Below are 25,710 nucleotides of genomic sequence, written 5' to 3'. Positions count from 1 at the left end.
CGGGCAGTGTTTCCATCTTGGGGAAGCCACCTCCACCCTGGGTAACCCCAGCTGGCTCTTACAGACCCTGGCACCTCTCACACACTCCCTCATACGCCTGCCTGTGTCTGCAGTGGGGAAACTGAGGCACACAAAGGCGGAGCGACCACACCAACCCTGTGTGAGAAAAGACAAAGCCTGGTTTTTTCAATCTCTACCTACTCCAGGTATCACTGTGATATTCTGTCAGCTCTTGCTATACAGAGATTTATATGAAATCATATCTATTTCATTGAAGCAATTTTCAGAGATTAATTTTTGAGGGTATTAGCATTGATTCCTGAGCACACGTGCTTCCTCCTCCTGCCAGTGGTCCATATCCAGGGAAAGCTGAATTGTCTGAGCTGGAGGAAAGCTCACTTGCCCTAATTTATTGAAAAAATTAATTTTACATTTAAAATGGGGTTTTCATTTATGAACCCCGCTCAATCTGTTCTTCACTCCTGAGCTTTCACCCTGACCTCTCCCTTATCTGAAATCCTCTGGGCTGTACACTGTGTTCATTAGTGAAACTTCCAGGAGGGAGCAGCAGGTGTGGGCTGTGGATAAGGACTGCACGCACTCTTGGCTCTGTGCTTATCCAGGTACCCCTGGCAGCTCCTGGCTGTAATTTAATTTAGGGCAGTGCCAGGATTTGGGCTTTTTTAAGAGTTTTTCACAGTTTGTAAGTTTTAATAACAATTTTTACATCAGCTCTGGAAGTAGCAGCCCTTGGCATTGCATGGAGAATGCAGTAATGATATTTGCACTTAAAAAAATGAGCTGGAGAAGTGATGCAGTGCACCCCAGTACTGCCAAGTTTAATCCCTGCTTGTGGAGTCTGGAATGGTGAGAGTCAGGATGGTCCAGCGAGGTCCCTGGGGCTGGCCTGGGTTTGGTGCAGAGCTGTGCCTCACACTGCTCTGGGGGAAATAAAGGGAAATAAAGAGGTCATTCCCAGAAAAGGCCACAGAAAAAGAACCTCTCATCCCATCTGTAAAGAAGGCTCCCATGAGAATGATATGCTTTATATCCATCCCTAGAAGACAATAAAACCTATCTGGCTAAAAAGCAGATAGCAATTGGAAGAAATTAGCTTTATATCCTGGTGCCAGCTATGGATAAAAAACCACAAACTTAAAAATGCTTTGAGCTTTTCTTTTTTTTTTTTTTTTTAAAGGGAAGTTCAGCAGCAGCAGCAGGATATTTTCCCAACTTTATTCTGATTATAAATTTTGCATTCTTTGGATATTGCTTTTTAAGAACATCATTTTGTTGAACATCATTCAGCCTCCAAAGTCAGCTCTTCCCTATTAATCTGAAGCCATTATACAGGCCAGTATTGTTAGACAGAGGGACAAATCACAGGAAAATGTAGTTTAGATGCTAAAACATCTATTTGTGTTTGTCAGGCTCAAAGTCATTCGCCACTGGTACCCCTGTGTAGTTTAGATTTGAAATTCAAAACTTGACTCCTGCAAATGCCTTGGCTCAAATTGTGGTTGAATGTTAAGTGGTGTCTCTGAAGCGAGACTAATCGCACAGAATGATATTGGATGTTTGCAGGAATGGGACCTCACAAAAAGGTTTAGAAAAATCTGCTGCTAATAACAATGTTCTGTTTTAAATAAAACCTGCAGAAAAGATGAGTGGCATCTCAGTAAAGACAGGTTTCCTGTGGACTGGGATTACATTCCTAGAGGAAAGTCTAATGCTTATCCAGGAGAGCAGAAAAGTGAAGCTAATTATAAGCAGAAAGAGAGATTGGCCAGTCAGATGCACTGTCTGGGTGCTGTGAAAGGGGGATGGAGACAGAGTGAAATATTCTTGCAATGTAAACACTTTTGAAACAGTGCCCCATTTTTCAGGGGTGCTTGAGTCAGCTCTGCCCCATCACTGCAGCTCAGCTTTGGGGGTCAGTGCAGCAGGTGGAGAAGCAGCAATCACAAACAGGCAGTCAGCTGTGCAAACCCACGTATCGTAATGTTAATTGTGCTGGAATAAGGGACTGTTCAAACTTTATAAAACAAGTGCATTTATGACATCAACAGCTATTTGATTTTAACTGTAAATTTGGAGTAGATGTGGATAATCACAATCCCTGACATTGCTAACTCCTTGAGGTTATTAGGAAATTGTTTGTTTCCAGTGATAGGCAGCGTGGTCATAAAGCACAAAGCACTGGCTTCACAGTCAATAAAAAGTGAGAGATATCTGGGTTTAATGGCTCTGAAAGGCAAACATGGCTGGAGTGTGGAAAGGCTGATGCCTGGAGGGCTGGAGACAAAGCTGTGACCATCCTCCTCTGCCCAGCCAAGGAAACAGAGTCAGCCAGGCCTGGCTGGGACCGGAGGAGAAAACATGACCCAAGAAAAGGGGACTATAAATAATACAAATAGTAACTGGGAATGGAAAGATTCCTCTAATAACCCATGGGAAAATATTCTTTACCTGCCCTGACTGGGCACAGTGGCTTTCCTTTCACAAATGCCATTTGTTGAGCAGTGAGCAGGGTGGGTGGTGCTGGGATCCTGTCGGGAACAGGAGGTGTAAATGTGAAGAAGGGGTGGGGTGGAGGTCACACACAGTGCTTGGGGACAATGCCAGCACTGCAGGGGCAGTCACAGCTCTGGCTGTGCCATGCACCTCTGTATCACCTGCTGCACAGAGGGAACAGCTGTCTGCAGGGAAACAACACCTTGTGCACACAAGGAGTGAGCTGCAAGCTCGCTGGAAGGAAGCTGGATAAACCCTGGCTTGGACAAAATGAGCTGAGACTTCGATGTACAAGTTCTTCTTGGTGGCAGTAAATGCACCCTGCAGCAGTATTTGAACACTGAGTCAGTGGAATGTGGCTCCTTCACTGCCTGGCACTCCCTGGGGACAGAGCAGTCCCCAAGGCCCTGGTCTGCAGTGGTTTAGTTTCTTTCTGTATCTCCTGAGCCACACAGTGCTCAGTCCAGAGACCACGGAGAGGGAGAGGGCAAGGGATGGCCTGTGCATTCTGGATCTGTATCCTAACAAGTTTGTGTGTTTAAGACACCAGCCCAACCCCAGAGTGATCAATGGGACAGGGGCACAGTGACACTCCCCATGTCACTTTGGGAAAACACAGTAGTCATTTGCTGAGGTGAGTGTGGAGAATCAGTGAGCAGCACAACAGCCCCACAGGCTGCAAGGTCAAACGTTACCTCATCCCCTGATGCCTGGCTCACTTCCCAGTGAGCCAACCATCCATCTGGAATTTCAGGTTTGGGACAGGGGGAATTCAACTGGGCAGTTCCCAGCAGACAGAGCTCTTTTGCTGGATCCTGCTGCTCTTTGCTGTCATGTGGAAGCTGTAGCAGAGCTCTGCAGGGTCCTTATGTCAGCTGGAGCTGCCACAGTTCCCAGCAGAGCCAGTGCTGGTGGGTTCAGTACTTCCTTCCAGAATGTCCCATTAAAGTGTCTGAATGTGCAACAGACACTGCTCCCGTGCTGGGCTGCAGAGAGAACCTGAATTCTCCCTCTCCCACTGCCTTGGGTCTGCTCCACTCTCCACCCACTGCAGGTGCGAAGGCTCGTTCCAAAGTTCAGGTTCTGCGTTTTCGTGCCTTGCCAGGAAGATAAAAGGGTTGGTAAAACTGTAACTTGACCTTAGCATTTTGCAGCAGCCACAGAGATAAGCTGCTGAAGGAAATACAGAGAGCAAAACTCGGATGGCTCTGGAGAAGGGGACCCCCCAAGGCAAGAGCTCCGTGTGAGACCCACGAGCAGGACTCGGGCAGCCCTGGCTGGCAGGCGGGAATGGCCCTGGATTGCTGACCAGTATTGCAGGCTGGCGGGCACTGTAGTTTTGCTCTGCCACACACAGGACCCCTGTGCTGCTGCTGCTGCAGCTTTGAGAAGGAGAAGATTGACTGAAGCTGCCTGTTATTATTTTTGGCTACTCCAGCAATGTATCAAAAACCTGACGCTGGGTTGATGCTGGTGCCCTACTTTATAGAAGCCCTGAAAAGCAGATCAAGGACAGCGAGCTTGTCTCTCTGCATGGCATCTGCCAGCAAAGGGTGAGAAAACTTCAAACTGCTGGTGGGGGGAATGGGGGAGGCAAAAATGAGGCAAAATGTGCTAAATCCAGAGCATTGTTTGCACACTTCAAGGGAAAGGGGGTCTGCATGTCCTCCACTAAGGGAAGGTGGGACAGGCAGAGACTGGGGTGTTCTGCTGCCAGCGTGGCTGGTGAGCTGGTGCCATTGTCCCCGGGGCACGTTGGGGACCAGCTTGCTCTGGAAGGAAGAAAGAGACCCCACCAGCCTTAGGTGACCAAGCTCTTTGTTAGTCAAGCCCAGTAATAATGCTGCTTCATGATTTCTGGATCCTTTGGCAGTGAGAGGGTCATGGCCACCTCTCTGGCTGAGGAGGAGAGGGTACATAGGGGAGGCTGTGCAGAGAGTTAGTGTTGGAACTGAGCAGAGAACCTGCGAATTTTGACTTGTTTGTCAGTGCCGAGCACGGTGGCGCTGGCTGGAGGAATGGTCTGTCTGGGAATCCGGCTTGTGTGTCCCTGGAGGAGGCAAGACTTGTGCCTGCTGCCTCAGGCAGGACCTGCTCCGGTGACCTCCTACTCTGAGACCTGCTTCCTTCTCCTGTGCTGTGGGGGAACCCCGAGTATTCCTGCCACCTGGGAACGTTTACTGCTTCTGGCGTGTGCCCCTCCAAAGCTGACCAGCGTTTGCAGCCCAGGTGCCGGCTTTCTCCGCTGATCCGGAGCTGCCTCGCGTGAGCTGCAGGATTTGTGCTTTGCTGCAGACATGGACAGTAGCCTTTGAAAAGTGGAAGAGGAAGCAGCCATCAGTAAGAGGCAGGGGACAGTGCCATGTGGTGGTTTTTCATTTACTAGATAGTCCTACTTTGTTCTTGATGAGTAATGGAGGCATTTGAATACGCCAGGATGACAGCAGCAGTCTGGCTCTGGGAACGTGTCGGCGTGGGCTGGCTGAGGATGGTGGCAGTCGGGACAGTGGGACCATGCCGCGGAGCCTTTCCGTCTCCTCTCCGCTGCCTCACATCTTTGCCGCTCACCTGCTGCCCCGGGCCCCGCGTTCCGTGAGGCCGCCCGGGCCTGAGCCCCGCGCCCCCGGAGCCCGCGGGGGAGCCCGGCCCGGAGCCCCCCGCTGAACTCCGCGCCGATGCGGGCGCGCTCCGTGCGGGGCGCGGACCATGGCTCACGCAGGGGCCGCCGGCTGCTGCTGCAGGCGCTACTCCCTGCTGTGGATCGCGCTGCTGCAAAGGTCAGTGACTCGGCTCTCCGAAACGGGAAAGGAATGCGCTGCGCGGCCGAGGGCAGGGACGGGCGGGCGGGCGGGCGGCGCCGTCCCTCCCCTCCGGGTGCCGGGCCGGGGGACGCGGCGGGGCCAGCGGTGCCCGGAGCAGTGCCCGACTCGGGCTCCCGGAGAGCCGCGCCGTACCCCGGTTTATCACGACAGAATGAGGGCGACGGGCGGGAGAGGCGGCAGGAGGCGAGGGGTGAGCGGCTCGGGGACCGCGGGGCACGGAGCGCTGCCGGGCGGCGGCGGGAGGCGAGGAGGGGTACCCGGGGCCGCGGCGGAGAGCGAAACACACCCGCTGCCCCCCAGCCGAGCCCGCGCTCCGGGGGCGGCGGGCCCGGGGCGCTCTGCCCAGCTACAGCGCAGCCAATGGGCCGCGGCGGGGCGGAGCGGCGGCGGGGCCGGCCCGGGGCGGGGGCCGGGGGCGGCGGGGCCGGGGGGTCCCCGCCCGCGGTGGTGGCGGCGGCGGGAGCGCGGCATGGCCCAGCCCGAGCGGGGCGGCGGCGCGGCGGCGGCGGCGCGGCGGGGGCCGGGCCCGGCGGGTGAGTGCGGGGCTGCGCGGCCGTGCCGCGGGTGCGCGGTCCTGCGAGGGCAGCGCCAACTCCGCGCCCGGCCCCGCGCCCGGATCCCGCACAGCGCCCGGTGCGGAGCGGAGCGGCGGGGCCGGGCGGGCCGGGGGCCGGAGCGGGCCGGGGCCGGGGCGCGGAGGCCGCCGCGCTGGAGGGACCGGCGCTGACAGCCGCTCCCGGCCCGGTGCGGCGATGTGCGGCCGCGCTCCGTCCCTCGTTCCGTGCGCTCGCGGTTTGTTTCCATCCTGGGCGGCGTTTCATCATCCGTGCCCGGGCTCGGCAGCCGCGCTGTGGAGATGGGCCTTGCGGCTCCATTTCCGTGTGGTTGGTCCAGGAGGACGCATCCTGCCTCGCCTTTGCCGCCTCGTCCGGATTCTGCCTCCAGACTGATGTTACGCAGAATTTAGGTGATAAAAATCCAACCCCTTATCCCCACCCTGCTCCCCCCGTGGAAGGTGGCCGTTCTGGGCTGCAGCTGGAAGCAGCCCGGGAGTTCTGCCCTGAGTGCTGGCAGGGAGCAGGAGGCTCAGGCTCGGTCCCTGCGTCCCGGTTTTGCTTCTGCTGCCATGGACGTGCCCCAGGTGTTTGTTGAGGCCCTACGGTCCCTGCTCGCCCCAGAGGCCGGTGCTGTGGGAATGAGTGGTTCCCAGGGCTGTGCTGTGGCTCGGGCTCCAAATTGGAGTGGTGGATCTGTCACTGCTGTTTGCATTGGATGTCCCCAGATCTGGCACTATTTAGGCTGATGTGATAAAAGGGTTTTTTTTGATGTAAGTGTTCATTTCTGTTAAAAGTGTCATGTTGATGCCATTCTGCTTATGGAAAATAGGCTCCTTGAAAACATTTTTGATGATCGAAATTAATGTCTATTTCTGATCACCTTTGCATCCTGCCCTTTTCCTCCTGATGCCCTCTCCTCTTGCATGTCACAAATGCCATCAGTGTCCTTGCTGGTTGTCCTGTGCTGGGCTTACAGGCTGCCCCTGCCAAACTTTGCAGTGGCACGTTGTTAAACAAATACCCATGCTCAGGTGAATGTCACAGGTTAAAATCATTCTTCAGGTTTGCTCTGGCAAAAACAACGTTTGGCATCTGGTATGAGCTGACAGAGTCCTTTTGAATGTAATTAATCCTGCTGCCAGTTGAAACTGAGAACAGTCTGAAAACAAGGGCAGGCATTAATAACTTTAATTACATGTCCTTTGTGTTGCTCGGGGAAGGTGTTGCATTAGTGAGGGCAACCTGTAATGCCAGGTTCCCATCCTGAGTATGCTGAGCAGAGTTTCCCTGGCAGAGATCAGCAGCTGGGGTTCAGGGAAAGGCAGGAGAAAGTTCAGGGCAGCAGAACATGGGGAAGGGTGTGCTGCTGCATGCTGAGACTTCATCCCCACGTCCTCTTCTACAGGGAGCAAAACATTCTTCATCTTCTGGAAGCCTGCGAGTTCTCTTGTGTGCTGTTGGTGGTGGTTATTCCCATAACATCGCTTTCATATTTATTTGTTACATTGAAGCAGGATGAGGCACAGGGGAGGAAGGGATGAGAACTCCCAGCAGTGGTGGGAGGTCAGCGGGAAGTCGGCCCCAGCTGGGGGGGTCACACCGGCGCTGCTGAGCCCTGGGGAGAGCTGCTGTGGAGGAGAGTGGGAAGCAGATCGGAGCAGTCTGGGCCGTGCAGAGCGTAGTGAGCAGGGTGAGCCGGCAGCAGTAAGGCTCAGGAGGGGCAGTGGCACAGGGCAGAGCTCCCGGGTGGAGCTGGCAGAGCACGGGGGGTGATTTACTCCCATCTGCGACTACTAAAATCCTTCTCCCATCTGATGTTGAAAATCAATTTACTGGAGTTGTGCACTTTGTTCTCAGTCATAACAAACCCCTAATCCCCGGGCTGGACACAGATTTAGATTCTGTCTGTGCTGGATCTGCCGGGCTGTTCTGCTGCGCTTGGGCACAGAGGACCCCTGCAGCGGGCGAGTGCAGGGGAGGGGGTCAGGGCTGCCCTAAAGAACCTGCGCCCAGCTGGGCACAGAAAAGAACTGTCAGCCTCAAAAAGCTGCACACAGGGAATCCTTCCTGGCCAGGAGACGTGTCACAGAGTCAAATGTAATTTGGGAGATAAATCCTTTGACATTGGGGAAGCATGCACACTGCCAGCTCTGCAGCTGGTGTCAATGGGGCTTGTTCAGTGTAGGGCCTGGACTTCCTTCAGAATTCCCCAATCTGCTCATGCTCTCAGAGCAGAACAGTAGGAGATTTAAGAAATTATCTTCATTTCCCCCCCCTTCGTTGTTTCAGTGTTAAATTTTGTGTCTGCACCATCCTGCTGCAGCCACCCACCAGGTTCTCTGTTCATTTCTGTCTCTCAGAAATAATCAGGAACATTTTCATCATAAAACCATAGGAGCAGCAGCCGGGTGGTTTCAGGCAGGTGAGGTTCTGAAATGAGGACTGACAGAGTTGCCTCTTTGCAGTGCTGTCTGCTGCCTCCGTTGCTCAAAACCCAGCCCTGGAACTGGGTGAGGAGAGGATGGATTTCCTCTCCATGCTTGTTTTTGCAAGTCTTCCCTGCAGTCCGCGTGGTCCTGGTTGGATTTGGTGACACTCAGGTGGCTGTGGAGGGCACAGGCAGAGGGGATACATCCCTTCACATGATAATGCTTTATGACTTTTATTATTTAGCACAACAATCCTCTCTGATTGCTCTCAGGCAGCAGAGCTCTTTCTTTAATAACCAGAGACTGGCTGCTGCTCCACAGGACTTGCCAGGTCAGTGCCAGTAGCAGTAATGTTATTTCTCTTTAGAACTAATGTGGTCTTTTATGAGATTTTTTTCCTCCCCCCTTCATTTCAGCTGAACTTTAGGCAAGTAAAAAGGGATTTTAAAAAGGCCCTTGGCAAAAAGAACTGAATGTGCTGTTTGGAAAGAGGGTTCCCGCTGTGAGATGGCTCTGGGCAGCTGGCCGTTCCCAGCGTATTAAAACAAAGGTGTAGGATTGGAATTAGATCAGCTGACGTAAACGGGACAGGACCTGGAATACGCAGCGAGTTACTGGAGCAAGAGATCGGACAGCCCCACAGGCAGCACCTTCCCAGTGATGGCAGGGGGATGGATGTGAACAAAGTACCTCTGTCATCTTGGAGGTGTGTGTTCACCGTCAGCAAATGGTGTTCCAGGTGCGTTTGCCTGTTGGGGGTGGCTGGTGGCCAGCACAAGTCTGCAGGGACTCGGGTGTCCCTGTCGCTGTGGGTGCTGCTCTCAGGCTCAGGAGGGCCTTTCTCTTACTGCTGGTACGAGGGGAAGTCTGTGGGAGCAGCGACGGCGACTGGCAAGGGTTTTCCAGCAAATGAGCTCCTGCCACAATGCCGTGTCACCGAGGGACACGAGTGCTGTCTGCCCATGTGCCCTTTGAAGGCAGGGGCATGGAACAGAGCCCTGGGAGGGAGGCTCTGCTCATCCTGCCCTGCCAGCGCTGATCTGGCAGAGAGATCCTCATTCCTGCTGCTGAGATTTCCAGCAGCTCTAATTAATGACATCTCCCCACTTAGCCCTGGATGCACAGACAGATGCTGGGTTTTTAGGGCTGGTTTGAGACCTGCAGCGCTCCCCCTGCACGGAGCAGCATCTGGTGAGAAACGTGTCTGCTGCTGACCTGGGCTGGATCCGAGCGGCCGCTCGGGAGCGAGAGACATCGTGGGAGCAGGTCCTGCTGAGGCAAGGACCTGACAAATAAACCTCCCTGAAAAAGTCCCGTTCATTTTAGGATTCCCAGAGGCAGCAGAGTGTGGAGGGATATAAACACACATTTGCTGAATCTGATGAGAGCGTAGTATGTCCTGGGAAACTCCTCCTTGGTAATCCTTCAAATAGCACATCTGCACTCCCACCCGGGGCCATCCAGCTGCAGTAGTTTTAAATGAAAAATAGACTTGTTTTGTTTTAATTTTTTACAAAAATTCTTAGGCCAGCATGAGGCAATGCAACTCAGTGATGTACTGAATTGTGGTTTATTTTATCAGTATTTATATTTGTGTACCCAAGAATGCAAGTCTCAGCTTGGTTATTTACCTTTTCTAATTTCATCTGTAAAATATGGAAATAAGATTTACCAGAAATGCCTTGATTCTGGGCTTATCTGGGCTGGGTGAGAAGTCTGTACTGTCAGTTCCTGAGCTGCTGGATATTAGTTCTGCACTCAGCATCCAGAGGTAACTTCATCTATCTGCCTGTATTAGAGTTAATTTACAGTATCATTCAGAGGAAAAGGATAGGGACCCTTTTCTCTGAAAATAGTGTAAAATTGCCACAAAGTACTGGGAAATGACTGTGCTGGGTTCCTAAAGATCAATTTACTCGCCACAGAGATGTGGGGTGAGTGGGCAGCTGAGAGAATGGCTAATGGCATGGAGAGCCTTTGCTGGGAGCTCAGGGCTTCTGAGCCAGCACAGGACTGTGCCAACCCCAGCAGGGCTTTCAGCACTGAGGGCTGCAGGTTGTCCCCTCAGAAAGCCTGTGCTGGTGGCTGTTGTGCAGATATTTTACTGGGGTCACCACAGCTGGTCCTGGCTGCTGCCCCGTGGGTGCAGGGAAATGTCCCGGAGCCCTCGGGCAGCGCTCCCCAGGCTCAGTGTCCCTGGGGAGGAGGCAGCCCTGGCACTCAGAGCTGTCCATGGAGCAGCTCAGGCAGGGAACCAGCCACAGGCAGTTCCGTTATCACCTGGGGCTTCATGCATGGCCTGAATCTTAATGGCAAATCTAGAGAAGCACCTGTTTATCTACTGCTGCCGTTTATCTGAGAATCTCCTTGGGCTGTTTCTGGATCCAGCCTGGTGTGTGATTCACTGGAAGCGATGAATTTTGCATGCACTGTTGACATTTCTCTCTGTTTTGGTCAGCTTCATTCTGGAGAACAACAAAACCCAACGCACACATCAGAGCAAGCTGGGAGTATACTGGGAGCATTGTTGTTTGGCTCATGAAAGACCATGCTGAGAATATCACAGGCTCTGTTTTATTGCTGTCCTTCCATGCCTTTGGAGAAGGCATCACACTCCCTTTGTAGACAGGGACATTTGGTCTCTCTGGGAGCCCCCAAAGTGCTTGCCAGAGGTTTTAAAAGTCAGAGTTACTGGGATCGGAGCTCTGGCATAGGAACATCTGACGTGGTGCAGGCTATAGAGAAGGCAGCTGCTTCCTTTGCACTCAAGTTATTTTTCCCTTGCCACTTCATGGGTTTGCTGTGTTTTCCCTGGGAGTACTTAACTATCTTTCTTCTTTTTTTTTTTTTTTTTCCCTTGAGCTCTCTGGTTTTGCTTTAAGAGTTACAGCACCATTGATTGTATTGGCTGTCTCAAAAATGGTGCTCTGCTCAGTGTCTGTGGGCTCCCTGCTGCTAAATGCTGCCAGTGGGACTCCAGAGCATTTAGATCAATCAATAGGGCTATCACAGCCTTATTTTCCACACTGTCCCCATCCCAGGGATGTGTGTGACAATCAGAGAGAGCTCACGAGCCCAAGAGTTGTTGGTGACAGAGTGCACATCTAGTTGTGGGTGTTTTGGTGAGGTTCTGGCACCACCAGAGCTCAGCACCAGGGGCTGTAGACCTGGTGGTGCTGTGGCCAGCTGGCCTCCAGTGCACCCACACTGCTACACCCCACACCTGGGAAGCCTCGTTTAGGAACACCCCACACCTGGGAAGCCTCGTTTAGGAACACCCCACACCTGGGAAGTCTCGTTTAGGAGCACCCCACACCTGGGAAGTCTCGTTTAGGAACACCCCACACCTGGGAAGTCTCGTTTAGGAGCACCCCACACCTGGGAAGTCTCGTTTAGGAACACCCCACACCTGGGAAGCCTCGTTTAGGAACACCCCACACCTGGGAAGTCTCCCACAGCAGGTGTGGTGGCCATTTAGAATTTGATCCAGTTGTTCAGAGACCCCCACAGTGTGCAGACCTCTAAAGAATTGACTCCTGACTGCATCAGAGTTGGGGAAAAATTGTTTTATTGCTCATACTGACTGTCGTGGAACCTTTAGAGTAGAAATTACAAATGGGACGGTGTAGCAGGCCTTGTTCTTCAGGGCCCTCAGTTATTTCATGACAGAACATTCCCAGGAATGTTGTGCAGTTGTTGCTAACAGATGTTGCTAACAGATTTCTCTGGGAAGGAGAGCATCCACTGACACCGTTACGTTTTTCCTCCAGATCCCATCTAATGCCGAGGCTGAAAGAATCGCGCTCCCACGAGTCCCTGCTCAGTCCCAGTAGTGCTGTTGAGGCTCTGGATCTCAGTATGGAGGAGGAAGTGGTCATCAAGCCAGTCCACAGTAGCATCCTGGGGCAAGACTACTGCTTTGAGGTAAGGAGCCACGCTGGGGCTGCTCCTGGGGAGCCAGGTGTGGGCTGGCATCTGGGGCCTGGCTGTTACCAAACATTGCTGCTCAGAATTGCTACACAGAGACCATTTCATAGGCAGAAAATTGCTCCCATCTTTCCAAGGAGGATCATATCCACACAATCAGAGCAGTGAGCTCCTTGTAAGCGCTGTTGCAGCAGAGCTGCTGGCACAGGTGCTGCACTGCTTAGGGCTGTGTATCAGCAGAGCACGAATTTGTTTATGCCCCTACAGTTTATGTTCATACAGATATTGGGAAGTGCTAATCCCTACTCAGTGTTCCCAGAGACATTACATGTGGTCACAGAGCCAGCCTGCTGCTGTCAGTGGGAGTGTGGAGGACTTTGTCTAGAAAACTGAAGCTTCCCTTGTTTTGGTAAATAGAAAAATCTGTGAGCATTTCAGATTACTTTGACATCTGTTATGGCATGTGGTAAGGTCTGTGCTAGCAGGAGGCAGTAGGACACGTACAACCCAGGCTGTAGCTGGATAATTCAGTACAGGATATCTTGGGAATCATTTGTCCTGAATTGTGGATGGCAAAGTATTATTGCTTATGGCAGTGGCTGGGTACAGAACTGGGAAATGGTTTTCTTACAGTAATAAGGCAGTGGATATTTGTGTTTCTGTGAAGAGCAGGTAACACCTGTTTGTGCTTGGACACAGAGAAGCAGATAAATGGTGTAGCTGTGCTTGGATTGTGCTGTAGGGGTGATGGGGCTGCAGGCTGTCCTTGGATGGGCAATGCTGGGTGAGAATACGTCATTGTTCAAGAGGAGTCAGACTGGAAAGATAAAGACATTTTTCTTTACTGAAATCAGCACATTTTGAAATAAGTGAGTTGAAAGATCTATTTCTTAAAATGTAAGAGGGTAACATGAAAACAGTCTTACAAAAAATAGCCTCAAACATAAACTCTGTAGTTGGCTGAGGTATAAATTTTGCATTGCTGTTCATTCTTTGTGGAATTGAGCAAGTGCAATGGGTCAGGAGGGGAACAGTTTTGTAAATTATGTGTCCTCTATTATATTCCACTCAAGAAAGATAAAATAAAGCTAGATGGAAAATAGATGTGACATCCATAATATAAGGGTTGTTTACCAATTCTGTTCAGCCCACAAGAGGAGGGGAAGGGATATGAACAGAACTTGTAGAAAGCTGAGCGAGAGGGAAGTTACACAAGCCATGCACTTGGAAGGAGGAAGAAAATTTTGGGGTTAAGTGAGCTGGATAAAGAGAAGTCACACTGTAAAAAAAGAACGTGTTAATTGGTGTTCTGCAAACCCTGCAGAGGAGAGGAAGAATGCCAGGAAACAACAGGGACATTGATTTGTCACTGGTGGCTGCTCACCAGCAAGCTCCAGCAGGAGGGACCGAGGTGAGAGCTAAATGGCACTTTGTGTCAATGCCTTGCTCTCGTGTCTCCTGAGAGCCTCTTCCAAGCTGGGAGTGAGCTCAGCCCTGGAATGAGTTTGCAGATCTCCTGGGGTCCCAGCTGGGGGCTAGGCAGTGACTACAGCCCACAGCACTCGGGTACCACTGATGGACACAAAGGAGCTCAGGGGATCTCCTGGAAAAGCAGCCCTTACCAAGAAATGCCAGGTGAGAAGGCCCTGCCAGAGTCACAGGGATGAGGGCATGAGGTGTTTTCTGTGCACTGGATGGGGAAGGTGCTGCAGTTGGTGGTGGTGCCTCACCCCTGCCCCTCGAGGCTGTTGAGGACCTGCTCCCTCGGGAGATGTGTTGGGAACAGGCAGGGCTGGTGTCTCCAGCTGGGCAGTGCCAGCCTTGCTCAGCCCTTCACCTTCTGCCGGCACTGGGGTGGCCGGGCAGGGACAGTGCCTGGGAGCTGTTCCCATCCCCAGCTGGCCAGGGGCCATCAGTGCTCACCTGACACAGCTCCTCCCCCCGAGCAGCCTCGGGGAACAGGCCAGGAAGATCTGACACGGCTGCAGATGGAGGAGAGCGGGTTCGGAGAGGAACTGGCAGCACACCCAGATGGAGACAAAAGCGAGAGGTGCCAAAGCCATCTGCAGTGGAAAACAACCAAGTGGCTCACTGGGAGGCAGCTGGTGGATGAAGGTGCAGGGAATTGTTCCTCCCTTCTATCTCCACCACCCTGCATTAAGACATGCTCTGCCAGGGAGCACAGTCAGCACCAGAGCAGGGCTTTTCCACTGGCTGCATTTGGCTTTTTCTGCTTACTTAGTTTTGTGAAACTTGCTTTTTTCTCACTTGCTGAGTACTTGGCAGTCGGTGTTTACTTGTTTCCTTCATTGATTTTTTTTTTTTTCTTTTAAATTACTCAGCATCATCTTATTTCTCCTTGCAAGACTCTTCAGTCAGCAAATCATCCCGTGCCACTGCACGTGCTGCGTGTGCTAAATATACAGTGGGCATCTCAGGCAGTACCAGAGGCTCAGAGCCCAGGCTCCCAGAGCCTGTTCCTGGCCCTGGTTTTTGGAGGGTCCTGGGCCAGACAGGGCCATTAGGGCTGAGGGGCTCTCTTAGGTCTTGGCAAACCAAAGCCTTGCACAGTTGTGCCTGAGCCATCCCAGGACACAGCTGAGAGAAAGACAAACTGTGGTTGCTCCAATACAACTGAGCCTGTTGCCTCAGCAAGGGAGAATTTAGTGGAGCTAAATTTAGCAGCACTAAATTTGATCCAGCTGTGCAAACGTTGGCCATTGCTGGCGTGGCCCTTCGGGTGCCTGGAGCGGCTGCGGGGCCGGGGGTGCAGCTGAGCCCTGACTGCTCCTTGGAAAACCCTCTGGACACTGAGTGAAGCACCCTCCGTGCTCAGTTATCACCCTGTTACTCCATGCATGTCCCTTCAAGTGAAGCCACCCTGTACCTTAGGACTGTCTTAAAAAGACAAGATTTTATCTGGACAGATTGCCCATCCAAGGACTGGGGATAATGAATAGGAAAAGTAACATTGCAGAAATTAATGAGTTTTATTAATTGAGTTTGTCCTGTATATTAACAGTCTTCCAGCATGTCCAAAATCTTGATGAGACCAGAATATTCTCTTTATAAAGATAATTAATATCTCATAAAGGACATTAATGCCATATGATATTTAAGTCAGAACTCAAAGCTGGGATCTGATTGCAAATCTGGGGAAAATTACATTTTTTCACACATGGTAGGTGTGATCCTCAGTTCCCATCAGACCAAGACACACTTCATATCTGACACATGATTTTCCTCTTCTCTTACTTCAGTATGACAGTTACAGATTTTTTAGGTTTTGAAAGATTAATTTATAATTGGTTTAAAATTGAATAACAAATTTGGCCATGATAATGCATGTGTTTACCTAAGTGTGGCAAGAAAACACAGTGACAAACCTGTGTGCCAGCAGAACTCTGTGGGAAGGCTCAGGGATGGAGGTTTACAGGAGCATGGGCAGCAGCGGAGAGGAGAGGAGAGGAGATGAGGCAAGAGGGTTTGTCATGGGAGATTTTGAAGAAGCTGGAAATACTCTGGAGCATGAAAGGAGCTGGAAAGATCACACTGCTGTGCCTGCTGGTATGGAGTCTGTTCTTAAAACTTCAGGAGAGCTTGTGCTCAGCAGAATGTATTTTACAGGCAGAGTACAAAAGTGTGCAAGGACTGGGAGAATGTCTGTCTGGAGGAGAGCTTCTGGAATATCAAGAGTTGGAAGATTCTTTGTGTTTTTATGTAAAGACAGAACAGGCCTCTTCTCATTCTGCCCTGGTCTGTGTTCAAAGGAAGGGATGTGTTCAGCTTATCACTGAGGTTTGCTAATGACAAATCTCAGCGAGTGCCAGCTCTGCTGTAAGAACAGGTTGGACTTCTGGGAGATACATGAAATTAAAAGAGATTGTGTCTCCCAGAAGCTGATAACCCAGTGCACAGTGTGTAAACACAAACACTGGGAGATGATAAAGCACTCACAAATAACTCTGCAGGTTGAGACTGGCGGAAATGAAGCTCACAGGGGAGTTATTTAAAGTACCAGCCAGGTCCATTCAGCCTCCCAGCAGAGCTGTACATGGTGAATATTGCTGGGCAAAAGAAATGCAGAGAGCTGGAGCTACATTCCTGGTGGTGAGGACCAGCTCGTGTGGAGGAGATGGCAGCTTGGGGAATAGCTGTGTGTGAGGAGCAGGCACAGGGAGCTATTGGATTTGATGCCAAGGAAGTTTGATGTGGGGGCATGGGAAGGAAATTTGGTGCCTGTCATTCTGGGCTGCCAGACAGTGGTGCTTCCATGAGCTCAGCAGGATTGAGTTTCCTTGGGATAGCAGGAATGTGATGAGGAGTAAGGGGCACTTGCACCACTGGAAATGTCACTGCTATGAGTGTGATTCTTAAACCCTGGCTATGAACTCCCAGTGGCCAGAGAAAGTCACAAAAATACTGCAGAAAACCCCTTGGGATGAACCTGGAGGCATGAGAGGTGAGAGGAGGGCTCAGCAGCACTTCCAGCCATGTCCAGGTTGGGAAGCCCCCCTGGTTCTCCCCAGCTGGGGATGGGTGCTGTGAGCTCTGAGTGCCCTGGCTGGGCCATGAGCTGGCACGAGCTGTACCAGCCAGGAATGGGCTGTACAGACCTGTCCCCAAGATCTTCACAGCAAGGGCTCCTGGAGCTGCAGGACACCAAGGGGGAAGGTGGGAAAGCAGGCTTTTTGAGCCCAGTGTTCTGCTGGAAACAAGGAATGGGTTGTTACTGTCACAGGCTTTGGGCTGAGCCTGGAGGAATGCCAAGTAACCACTCAGAGTTCCAATTTATCTTTAGTTCATCTGAGGATTTGCACTCTCTCAGTTGTGGAACTTGGTGGTTTAAAGCATCACATGCATGGGGCCCATTATCTACTGTTTTCTGGTGTGGAAGAGGAGAAGTAATTGGAGTTTGCTTCTATGATTATTTCTGTGACATACAGAGTTGTCCTGTTTTTCCACCAGCCTTAGGGGCTGTTGCTTCATGCTTGGGTAAAGCTGTTTACTTAAAAAAAAAAAAACCAAAAATCCAGTAGCATCTTCCCTAAGCCCCCCTCTCTCCACAGCCACACTCTGCAGTGTGCTGGCCAAGACATAATCCTGTTCCTTTCCCTGTAGGTGACGACTTCATCAGGAAGCAAGTGCTTCTCGTGTCGTTCGGCAGCAGAGCGAGATAAATGGATGGAGAACCTGCGGCGTGCCGTGCACCCCAACAAGGTAGTGCCTTTGGAATTGCCTCTGCTCTAGTTCAGCTCCTCCTTATCACATTTCATAGCCCAGTGCATGGGAGCAGCAGGGGATGTATTGTCATTGGAGTGAGTAAGTGGAACTCGGGGTCAGCCTTTTTCCATATTGCTTTCTTCCACAATTATATTTACAGACAACTGCCAGTTATTCCTTCCCCTCTCTTCTCAGCACATGCTGCTTCAGCTCTTGCTAAGAATTGGTCAGACCTGAAGAATCTTCAGTGTTGCTGTTACTGATGGTACTTGCCACTTCCACAGGACTGTCACCTCCCAAAAGCCTTGGGACAGATGTCAGGTAGCTGCCAGCAAAGTCACAAGACTGAACAGTCTGAAGAGTTCACGTGTCAGCTCCTGGCACAGAGTCTGCTTTAGTGATGGAGGAGCTCAGATGTCCATTTTCAGAGGTGACAGTGGAATGTAGCTTTCCCTTCTCCAGCCAGTCGAGGTGCAAAGTCATCTCCTGGGATTTACAGGAACAAATCCTTCTCTTCACTGGAACACAGGGACGCCCAATATGCATTCTTATGGCCCACTAAGACTAAGTACATCCTAAAATAAAACGTACAGCTGCTTCTTCCCTGCTGTGCTGGAGTTGGCTGCAAAGATTGGTCAGGATTAATGCAGGATTCCACAGCTGATGAGCTCAACCAAGTCTTCTTCTGCTGGTCAGAGAAGACACAAATGATGGGATCCTGTGAACTCCTCCTGGCTGTGCACACTAATTCAGTCCAGGCCTGGTGGGTTCTGAAGGAGCCCTCAGTGTCAGAGTTTGTTGTTCCCAGCACAGTGCCAAATGTCAGAATAAAAGATTTCCTGTAATATCAGAGTGTGAGCAGTGGAGGGGAGAGGTGGCCTTCTGCCTCTGGCAGCATGTTCCTCTAGTGAAGTTCAGTTGCTCCAGTACTTTCCCAGGGCTTTTCCTGGTGATCCTGACCTGAGAGGGCTGTGTAAGGTTTGTGTTGTCACACTTAGCATGTGACAACTCCTGGGAATGCGAGCTGGGGCTGGGCACGTCACTACAGCTTCAAGGTGCAGTGTTGAGTGGAAATCCATTTGGAAGTATTTCCATCATCTCAAAACCTGCAGTAACTGATGGCTGAGTTTCCATCTTTGTTTGAGTTTGTAGACAATAAACTCTCAGTATCCAGCTTGATATTTCTGTCAGGAATTCGGTGTTCTTGTGCAGTTCCTGTGTGTACTTCCTGAACCTACAGTACCCCATTGTGGACTTCCAGCAGAAATGTTCCTGCCCAGACTCCTGAGCTGAGCAGAGTAAGCTGTGGCTGCTGTTCCAGTGAGGGGTTTCCAAACAAAACAGGGTTTGCAGAATCCCAGCAGTGGTGCAGCTGGCAGTGCTTTATCTTTGGAGTCACTCCTGCAGCAAATACCCCTGGATGTTCTTCCAGGATGAGGTCAGCATCACGAGGGAGCTCTGAAAGATCCACAGGATTCCTGGCTCTGTTATTGTTTAAAAGATATCCAGGGCAGATTTCTGTCTCTGAATTGTCATGATTCTCCCATGGGACTCCCTCTCCTGTGATTCCTCTCAGTGTTTAACTTGGGTGCTCTGAACTTCTGCCCTAAAATATGGTGAGGTTTTACAAAGAGTTTTTTCCCTGCCATTGGTGGTGGCATTCCCACGTGGATGAGGTGATCCCTGGGCGTGCGTTCAGGTCCCTTTGTGTTGCTGTGTTACAGGAAATATCATGAACTCAGTGCTGCTGTAAAGCAGCTCTGCTGAAATCAGAGGAGGCTGTGAGATACCTGTAACAGCTTCTGCTTTGCACAAACCATTCAGGACCAGTGAGGTTCTTTCGGATTCTTCAGAGGCCCTCTTGGCAGGGAATGGGAAATGGTACATTTATGATTTGGAGGGGTTTTATCTTCCTTGTTCCTTATATTAATTGGCACCAACAGACATGGAGAGCACGATGATATTTTGGAAAATTAACATAAGTAGTGTTATTATGCAAATTCTTGAGATCCAGTATTTCCTTAAAATAAAGTGTAATTAAGCCTCTGCTCATTTAGCACATCCGAAATAATTAATTCATATCTCCAGTTTTGTTGTGCTTGGCTTTGTGGGGTTTTTTTATTGACCTTTTTTCTTTGCATCTTTTTTTCAGGACAACAGCAGGAGGGTAGAGAATATGTTAAAGTTATGGATTATTGAAGCGAAGGACCTGCCAGCTAAGAAGAAGTACTTGTGTGAATTATGCCTGGATGACGTTCTTTATGCACGAACTACCTGTAAATTGAAAACTGATAATGTCTTTTGGGGGGAGCACTTTGAATTTAATAACCTCCCATCGCTCAAAAACATTACTGTGCACTTATACAAAGAGACTGACAAGAAGAAGAAGAAGGACAAGACCAACTTCATTGGGCAGGTGAACATCCCCGTGAGCTCGGTGACGGGCCGGCAGTTCGTGGAGAAATGGTACCCAGTGGTGAGCCCCAACCCTGGCAAGGGCAAGTCCCCGGGGCCCATGATCCGCATCAAGTCCCGCTACCAGAGCATGAGCATCCTTCCCATGGAGATGTACAAGGAGTTTGCTGAGTACATCACCAACAATTACATGGTGCTGTGCTCGGTGCTGGAGCCCTCGCTGAGCGTGAAGAACAAGGAGGAGATGGCGTCGGCGCTGGTGCACATCCTGCAGAGCACGGGCAAGGCCAAGGTAGGACCCTGTGCCATCTGTGCCCCCCCAGACAGAGGAGCAGACTCTGGGGTTGGGTTGGGAAAGCTCGTCAGTTGGGCTTCGGGCCATCGTTAACGTGCTCTGTTTTTCTTTTGATTGCAAACAAGTTGGTAGCACACACAGCACGAGTTACTTAATTAGCAGAGAGGTTGGTGGGACCACGAGACACCAACTGAGCCACTTTCCTTCACTCTTCTCCTTCTGGAGGCTCAGGGGCCAGGCTCTTTCTGTATAAACAGGCACAGTTGTGAAAGTAAGCAAGAAGGCAGTTTTCCAGGATGGAATGTAAGCAGTGCTGGCCCGAGCTGTGCAGCCTGTGTGTGCTGGCTGTTCCTGGGTTCCATGCTCTGCTCCCTCTGTGCTGAGCGCCCTGCACAGTGGAGCTGAACAGGAGTGAGCAGCCTCTCCAGAATTCCAGACCAAAGTGCCTGCAGGCAGGCATGTCTCTGGATCAGCTCTTGGTCTTCAGGGTGTGCGCTGCTGCTTTTGGAAAGGGGTCCAGGGGTGCTCCCGTGGCAGTGCTCATTGGAGATTGATGCCACCGACTTGCACGTGGTGGAAGTTCAGCCTTTGTAGAGCACTTTGAGCCTCCTTCCTGGTTGGGAATGCCCTGCCAGGTGTGGGGAAGAAGCAGGCCAGGAGGAGGCAGAGAGTAGGAGTTACTCCTGGTTGTGATCCGTGAGGGAGCAGGCAGGGTGGGCAGAGCTGGAATGCCCTTCCTTGCTGAGGTCCCCAGCACACAGGGCAGGGAGTGAGCCCTGCTGCAGAGCATCCTCCATCCCTGGTGGCCTGGCACAGCCACAGCGGGCAGTGCCCGTGGCAGGGCTGCAGGAGTTAAAGCACCACTGATTTTCTGTGACCATCAGGGGAGAGCTGGGGAAGGGCAAGATGTCCAAAGCTTTTGCTGTGCTGAGGAGATAGGAGCTCCTCACCTGAGGGGCAGTCACAAGGCTCTGCTTCCTTGGCAGCTGCTGCTGCTGCCAGGGCCCGTGGCCGGGTTCGTGGATTAGCTTTAGTTACCATCTGTTGGACAGAGAAGTGGCTTGGCTTCCTGATCTAGTTCAGGGCAGGCAAAGCTCGCTGAGAGGATTGGGAGCCGGGGGCCTGCTGCTGCAGCAGCAGAGAAAATAGCCCTGTTAAAGCCTCCTGATCCCGGGAGTGCAGGGAAGGACCTGTGGGGAGTAACACTGTGGCTCCACAAGAGCTGTGCTTGGTGTCTCTGCTCACTCCTTGTGCCAGGGCTCCAGAGCTGTCAGCCCGTGGTTCCTGGGCACAGCCCTGCCTTATGGTGGCACCAGGGGCTCTGCTGCCCCTCGCTGTGGCTCCTGCAGCTCTAATGCCAGGGCTTTGTGGGAATAACATTGCTATGGAAGACCCTGTGCATGGCTAACACAGTTCTGGTGCAAAAGGCTTCAAGTGCCATCCCAGTCTTGATCACCATGGATCATGTGTGGGCATGGTGGAGTGGTTGTCACTGCTCCAGCCTTTTTCCTCTGCCTCTCAGTACTGGAGAGGCTCCAGAGGGAGCAAGTGTGTTTCCAGACATGTGTCTGCATCAGTGCTTGAGATCCCAGAGGCTTTACACAGGGGACACAGCAAACAGTAAACAGACTTGATGACTTTTCCCCTAAAATGGAGCTTCTGCTTTCCCTGCCTGTCATCTGCCATCAGCATTAGCGCAGGGTTTGGGGAGCTGTCAGAGCAACAGGAGTTATTGGAGCATGGGAGCCAGGTGCTGCATCCTGGGCTGGACAAGCAGGGAGGGGGAAAGGCAGCAGAAAGGTAGAAAAATAATGAATGAGAAGAAAGCACCCCCTCAGCCCTGCTTGGGGGATGTGGGTGCACCCCGGTACCCCTCAGGAGAGCTCCCCGTGGCTGTCCCAGCACCCTGACCCCTGAGTGCAGGGCCAGCAGGGCAGGGACCCCCTTCTCCAGGCCTCTGTCCCCTGGTGACTCTCAGAAGCTTGCCCGGGCTAGAGGTGGGTTCCTCATCCTTGTGCATCACCAGGAGCCTTCCCAGTGAGCCCTTCAAAATCCCCCTCTGCCCCGTGGCTGTGGCCAACGGTAACCACTGATTGATTTCTGTGATAAAGGGGCTTTTGTGGCTCTTGGCTGCTGTAGCTGCGCTAAAGCACCAATTATGGACTGTGAAACAAGTGTCCAGTAGATTATCTTGGAAGACTCGTTAGCAGCTGATTGCTGTTGGGCTGGTACGGGCCGTGTTTTCCTGCAGCGATTTGCTGTAAATACGGGGTAATCCCTTAATGAGGCCGGGATCGGCCGAGTGTCTGCCCGGAGCTCCGGGCAGGAGAGGTGTGATGGTGCCACGTGCCAGACACAGCCAGGTCCCAGCCACCGGGTCCCTGGGCAGGCAGGGCCATCCCTACCCACAGACACCCCGTACCCATGCACACCCTGCCAGCCAGGTGTGGTTACCTGGAGCTGCTAAACCCCAGAGTCCCTCCTGCCACGGGGGCAGGATGCCTGGGGCTGCAGGTGGAAGGGGGACAAAGGCTGTAGCTGAATTTGTGAATTCTTTCCCTAAATCTCTGCTTCTTCCTGGACTGTAGCTGTATCACAATAGATTAAAAGGTGGAGCATGAAAGCAGAGTCCCCTCTGGAGTCAAAGTCCGTGCTTCCCTTGATCTCTGTGTGGGAAAGGGAAGAACTTCATCCCTGCAGTGCTGGGTTGGTGTGCACGGGGCACGCCTGGAAAGCCCTGAGCAGCTGCCAAGGCAGTGGGTGGAGGGGAGGGGAAGAGGGTTTTGATAAGGTTCTGAGTGCAGGCACTCAGGGAGGGAGGGAGCTGCCCCAGCCTGCTGGAAAATCTGACAGACATCCTTCAGCTCTTGGCACACACAGATGTCCCCTGTCTCTTATGGCAAGAAAGGCTGAGAGATATTTGGTGGTTGAAGCAGAGATGTGGCCTCTCAGCTCAGTCCTTCACTTGTTACCTGTTTTCACCTTCCTAGTGAGAGCACTGATGAAGTGTTTGTTCCCTTTAAGGATGTGGAGATGCCCGATGGTTTTCACATGTTTTGCAACCCGAGGATGAAAGACACAAAGTCATAAAGCAGTTCTGCTGCCAGGGTTGGAGTTACCAGGAGTGCTCAGTCCTGCCTTACAGGGCTTGGTGTGGCCCCTGTGATGTGGTTGTGGATAGATGGCTGCATCCTTCCCAAAGGACTTCTGATGCTTCCGGAATATTTCCCATGCTTAGATTTGTTTTAGGGCTGTCTCAGAGCTCCCAGAGCTCAGTTCATGACCATAAATATACAAAAAACTTCTCTTGTCCAGAGCACTGGTAGATCAAACCCAGCATTAGACAAAGCTCTAACCAGCCAGCTGCTCACTGGAAATAAATATTTATGGTGTTGGGAATGGAGTGAGGGATAAACATGTGTCCCTGTGTGTTTGTGCTGAGAGGATGTGCCTCAGCTGAGCAGATGTAGCTGCTCCCCCCGGGTGGATCTGCTGGAACCCCACGTTCCAGTGGCAGAGCCAGGGCTGGGTCAGGCCTCTGGGACCTGCAGACACCACACAGGGCTGGAAAGTGACTGCTGGGCTCAGGCAGGGACATGAGAGGTCATTCAGTATGTTCGTGTTGGATCCTCAGGTTTGCTTATTTCCCCGAGCAAGGTGATGGACACAGATGGCCGTGAGTTAACCCTCACATTGCCATTCACCACCTTTTCCCAAGGAGAGCTAGAAAAGGCCAAAAGTGCCATGGATGAGTTGCAGGGTTTGAAGGAGGGACCATCACTCTGTTTCCTGGCAGAGAAGTATCTGGAGCAGATCCTCAGAGGAACTGTGTGACGGAAGAGTTGAGAACTTGGGGCTGGGGTCCTTGGTTTCACACCATCTGTCCAGGACCCAGCTGCTGCCCCTCTGCCACTCTCCTTTCCTACTCCTCAGCCTCCTGTGCCAGAGTTCCCTCCCCCATGGGTGTGTCCCAGTGCTCCTGCACCTGAAACCTACAGCCCTACCGACCACTGGTGTTTTTCATCTTTGCATAAGGGCCCAGCTGGACTCTTGAGCTAGTCTTTGAAATAAGCAATAATCTTATTACCTTTATCAATTCAATCCTCTTAAGGTTAAGTCAATCCTATTAATCAGGCTTGTGATTTGGAGAACCTTATTATTTCAAAGTCAATCTGCCCATCAGTCAGTTACGATACCAGGAATGATCAGCTCCAGCCCAGAGGGTGTGTGACCACCACGGGGAGCACAGGGCCGTGGGTCTCCTCAGCTCCCTGGCACCCCACGTGCTCCAGCTCCGGACACATCCCAGAGAGGCTGGGCTGGGAGCACCTTCCTGGGCTGGCAAAGTGCAGAATCCTTTCTGGATTTGGACAGGACGCGTCCTACAAGACTTGTGCTGTTTGTCAGCTCCCTTGGAAGTGCTCCTGCTCCCACCACAGCCCTGCCAGGCACCCGGCTGGCTTCATCCTTCTGCCTCAGGGGCTCAGGAGCCGGAGGGCCAGGCACTGCCAGTGCCACCCTGCAGGCACAGGGACCAACCAGCACTTGGAACCCCTCGGGACTGGGGCTGCCAGCTCCTGCCTGCCTTGGGAGGAGCTGCACTGGAATAGCACAGGCTAGTTTATGTGCAAAGTGGAGACCAGTGCAGCCTTGTGCTGTCATGCTCTGAATTTATTTATTTATGAATTGCTCTTCTTTATCAGCATACGTGCAGCGACTGGGGTCGCACAGGTTCAGATCTGTCCAGTCTGAAGCAAAAAGCCTTAAAATAAACAAGGGAACAAGCCTAAAGAACACTGCTACAGCCCTTAATTTTGGCTGTAGACCTCTTCCTTCCCCTCTCAACTCTGATGTAATGAAATAAAGCATCTTATTTTCTTCCATTGCCAGGGGCCCTAACTGAAAACAACCCCCTGCTGATCTCTGCTGCTCAGAAACAGGGAGTTTTATTGGCTTTAGTTATTGCATTTTATTCAGGACCTTGTATGTGGGTGAGTGAGGCCCCCGGAGGGATTCCACAAGTATTTGCATTCCATTTGTGTCTTCTGAGTACTGGCTGCTGGAGTACTTAAGGCACAGATAGCAGAAGTGTGATCCAGAGCCGATGTGGCTTTTCCATGGAGGGAAGGGAGGAAGTGAAGGTCTGGCTGAAGGCAGGATGTCATGGGAAGTGACCCGCGGCCGAGGAGCCTTTCCCGCGGCTGGCAGAGCTGCCCAGAGCAGTCCCTGCAGAGGAACTCGCCCAAGGACGCTGCCTGGGGGAATTTTGAGCCCTGACACATCCCAGGGCCAGGTCCTACAGCCCGGCTGGATGGCTCTGCAGCCCAGACCTGCAGGGACAGGGAGGATCCTGACCCGTGGGATGCTGCTGGGTGTCCTGGCTCCCCCCTCCTTCCCTGCTCAGTTGCAAGGCCAGATTCTGCGGTGTTACTCCTCAGCTTTGGGTTCTGTGCCATAGTGGAATTCTCTGGGACTTTAGCAGCTTTCCTTTCCACTTCAGAGACAAGGGGTCCTTTTCCCAGCTGCTG

General features: G+C 51.9%; 1 protein-coding gene across 10 annotated transcripts in view; it reads left to right on the top strand.

Moving 5' to 3' along the window:
* The window catches only part of DAB2IP (DAB2 interacting protein), a 184,980-nt gene that overhangs the window by 138,404 nt on the left and 20,866 nt on the right, over nt 1-25,710 (top strand). For 7 of the 10 annotated variants that reach the window (XM_053961876.1, XM_053961877.1, XM_053961878.1 and 4 more), the window contains 3 exons: nt 12,093-12,246; nt 17,371-17,469; nt 19,625-20,179. In XM_053961876.1, the coding sequence (XP_053817851.1) occupies nt 12,093-12,246; nt 17,371-17,469; nt 19,625-20,179 (808 nt within the window). Of the gene's footprint in view, nt 1-5,126; nt 5,292-5,505; nt 5,527-5,806; nt 5,870-12,092; nt 12,247-17,370; nt 17,470-19,624; nt 20,180-25,710 lie in introns of those variants that run through there. The other 3 variants (XM_053961879.1, XM_053961882.1, XM_053961881.1) reach the window with 3 other exon arrangements.

Source organism: Vidua chalybeata, chromosome 21 (genome assembly GCF_026979565.1).
Source record: "Vidua chalybeata isolate OUT-0048 chromosome 21, bVidCha1 merged haplotype, whole genome shotgun sequence".
NCBI lineage: Eukaryota > Metazoa > Chordata > Aves > Passeriformes > Viduidae > Vidua > Vidua chalybeata.
The sequence above is the reverse complement of the archived record's forward strand: the minus strand, read 5'-3'. Positions and strand labels throughout refer to the sequence as shown.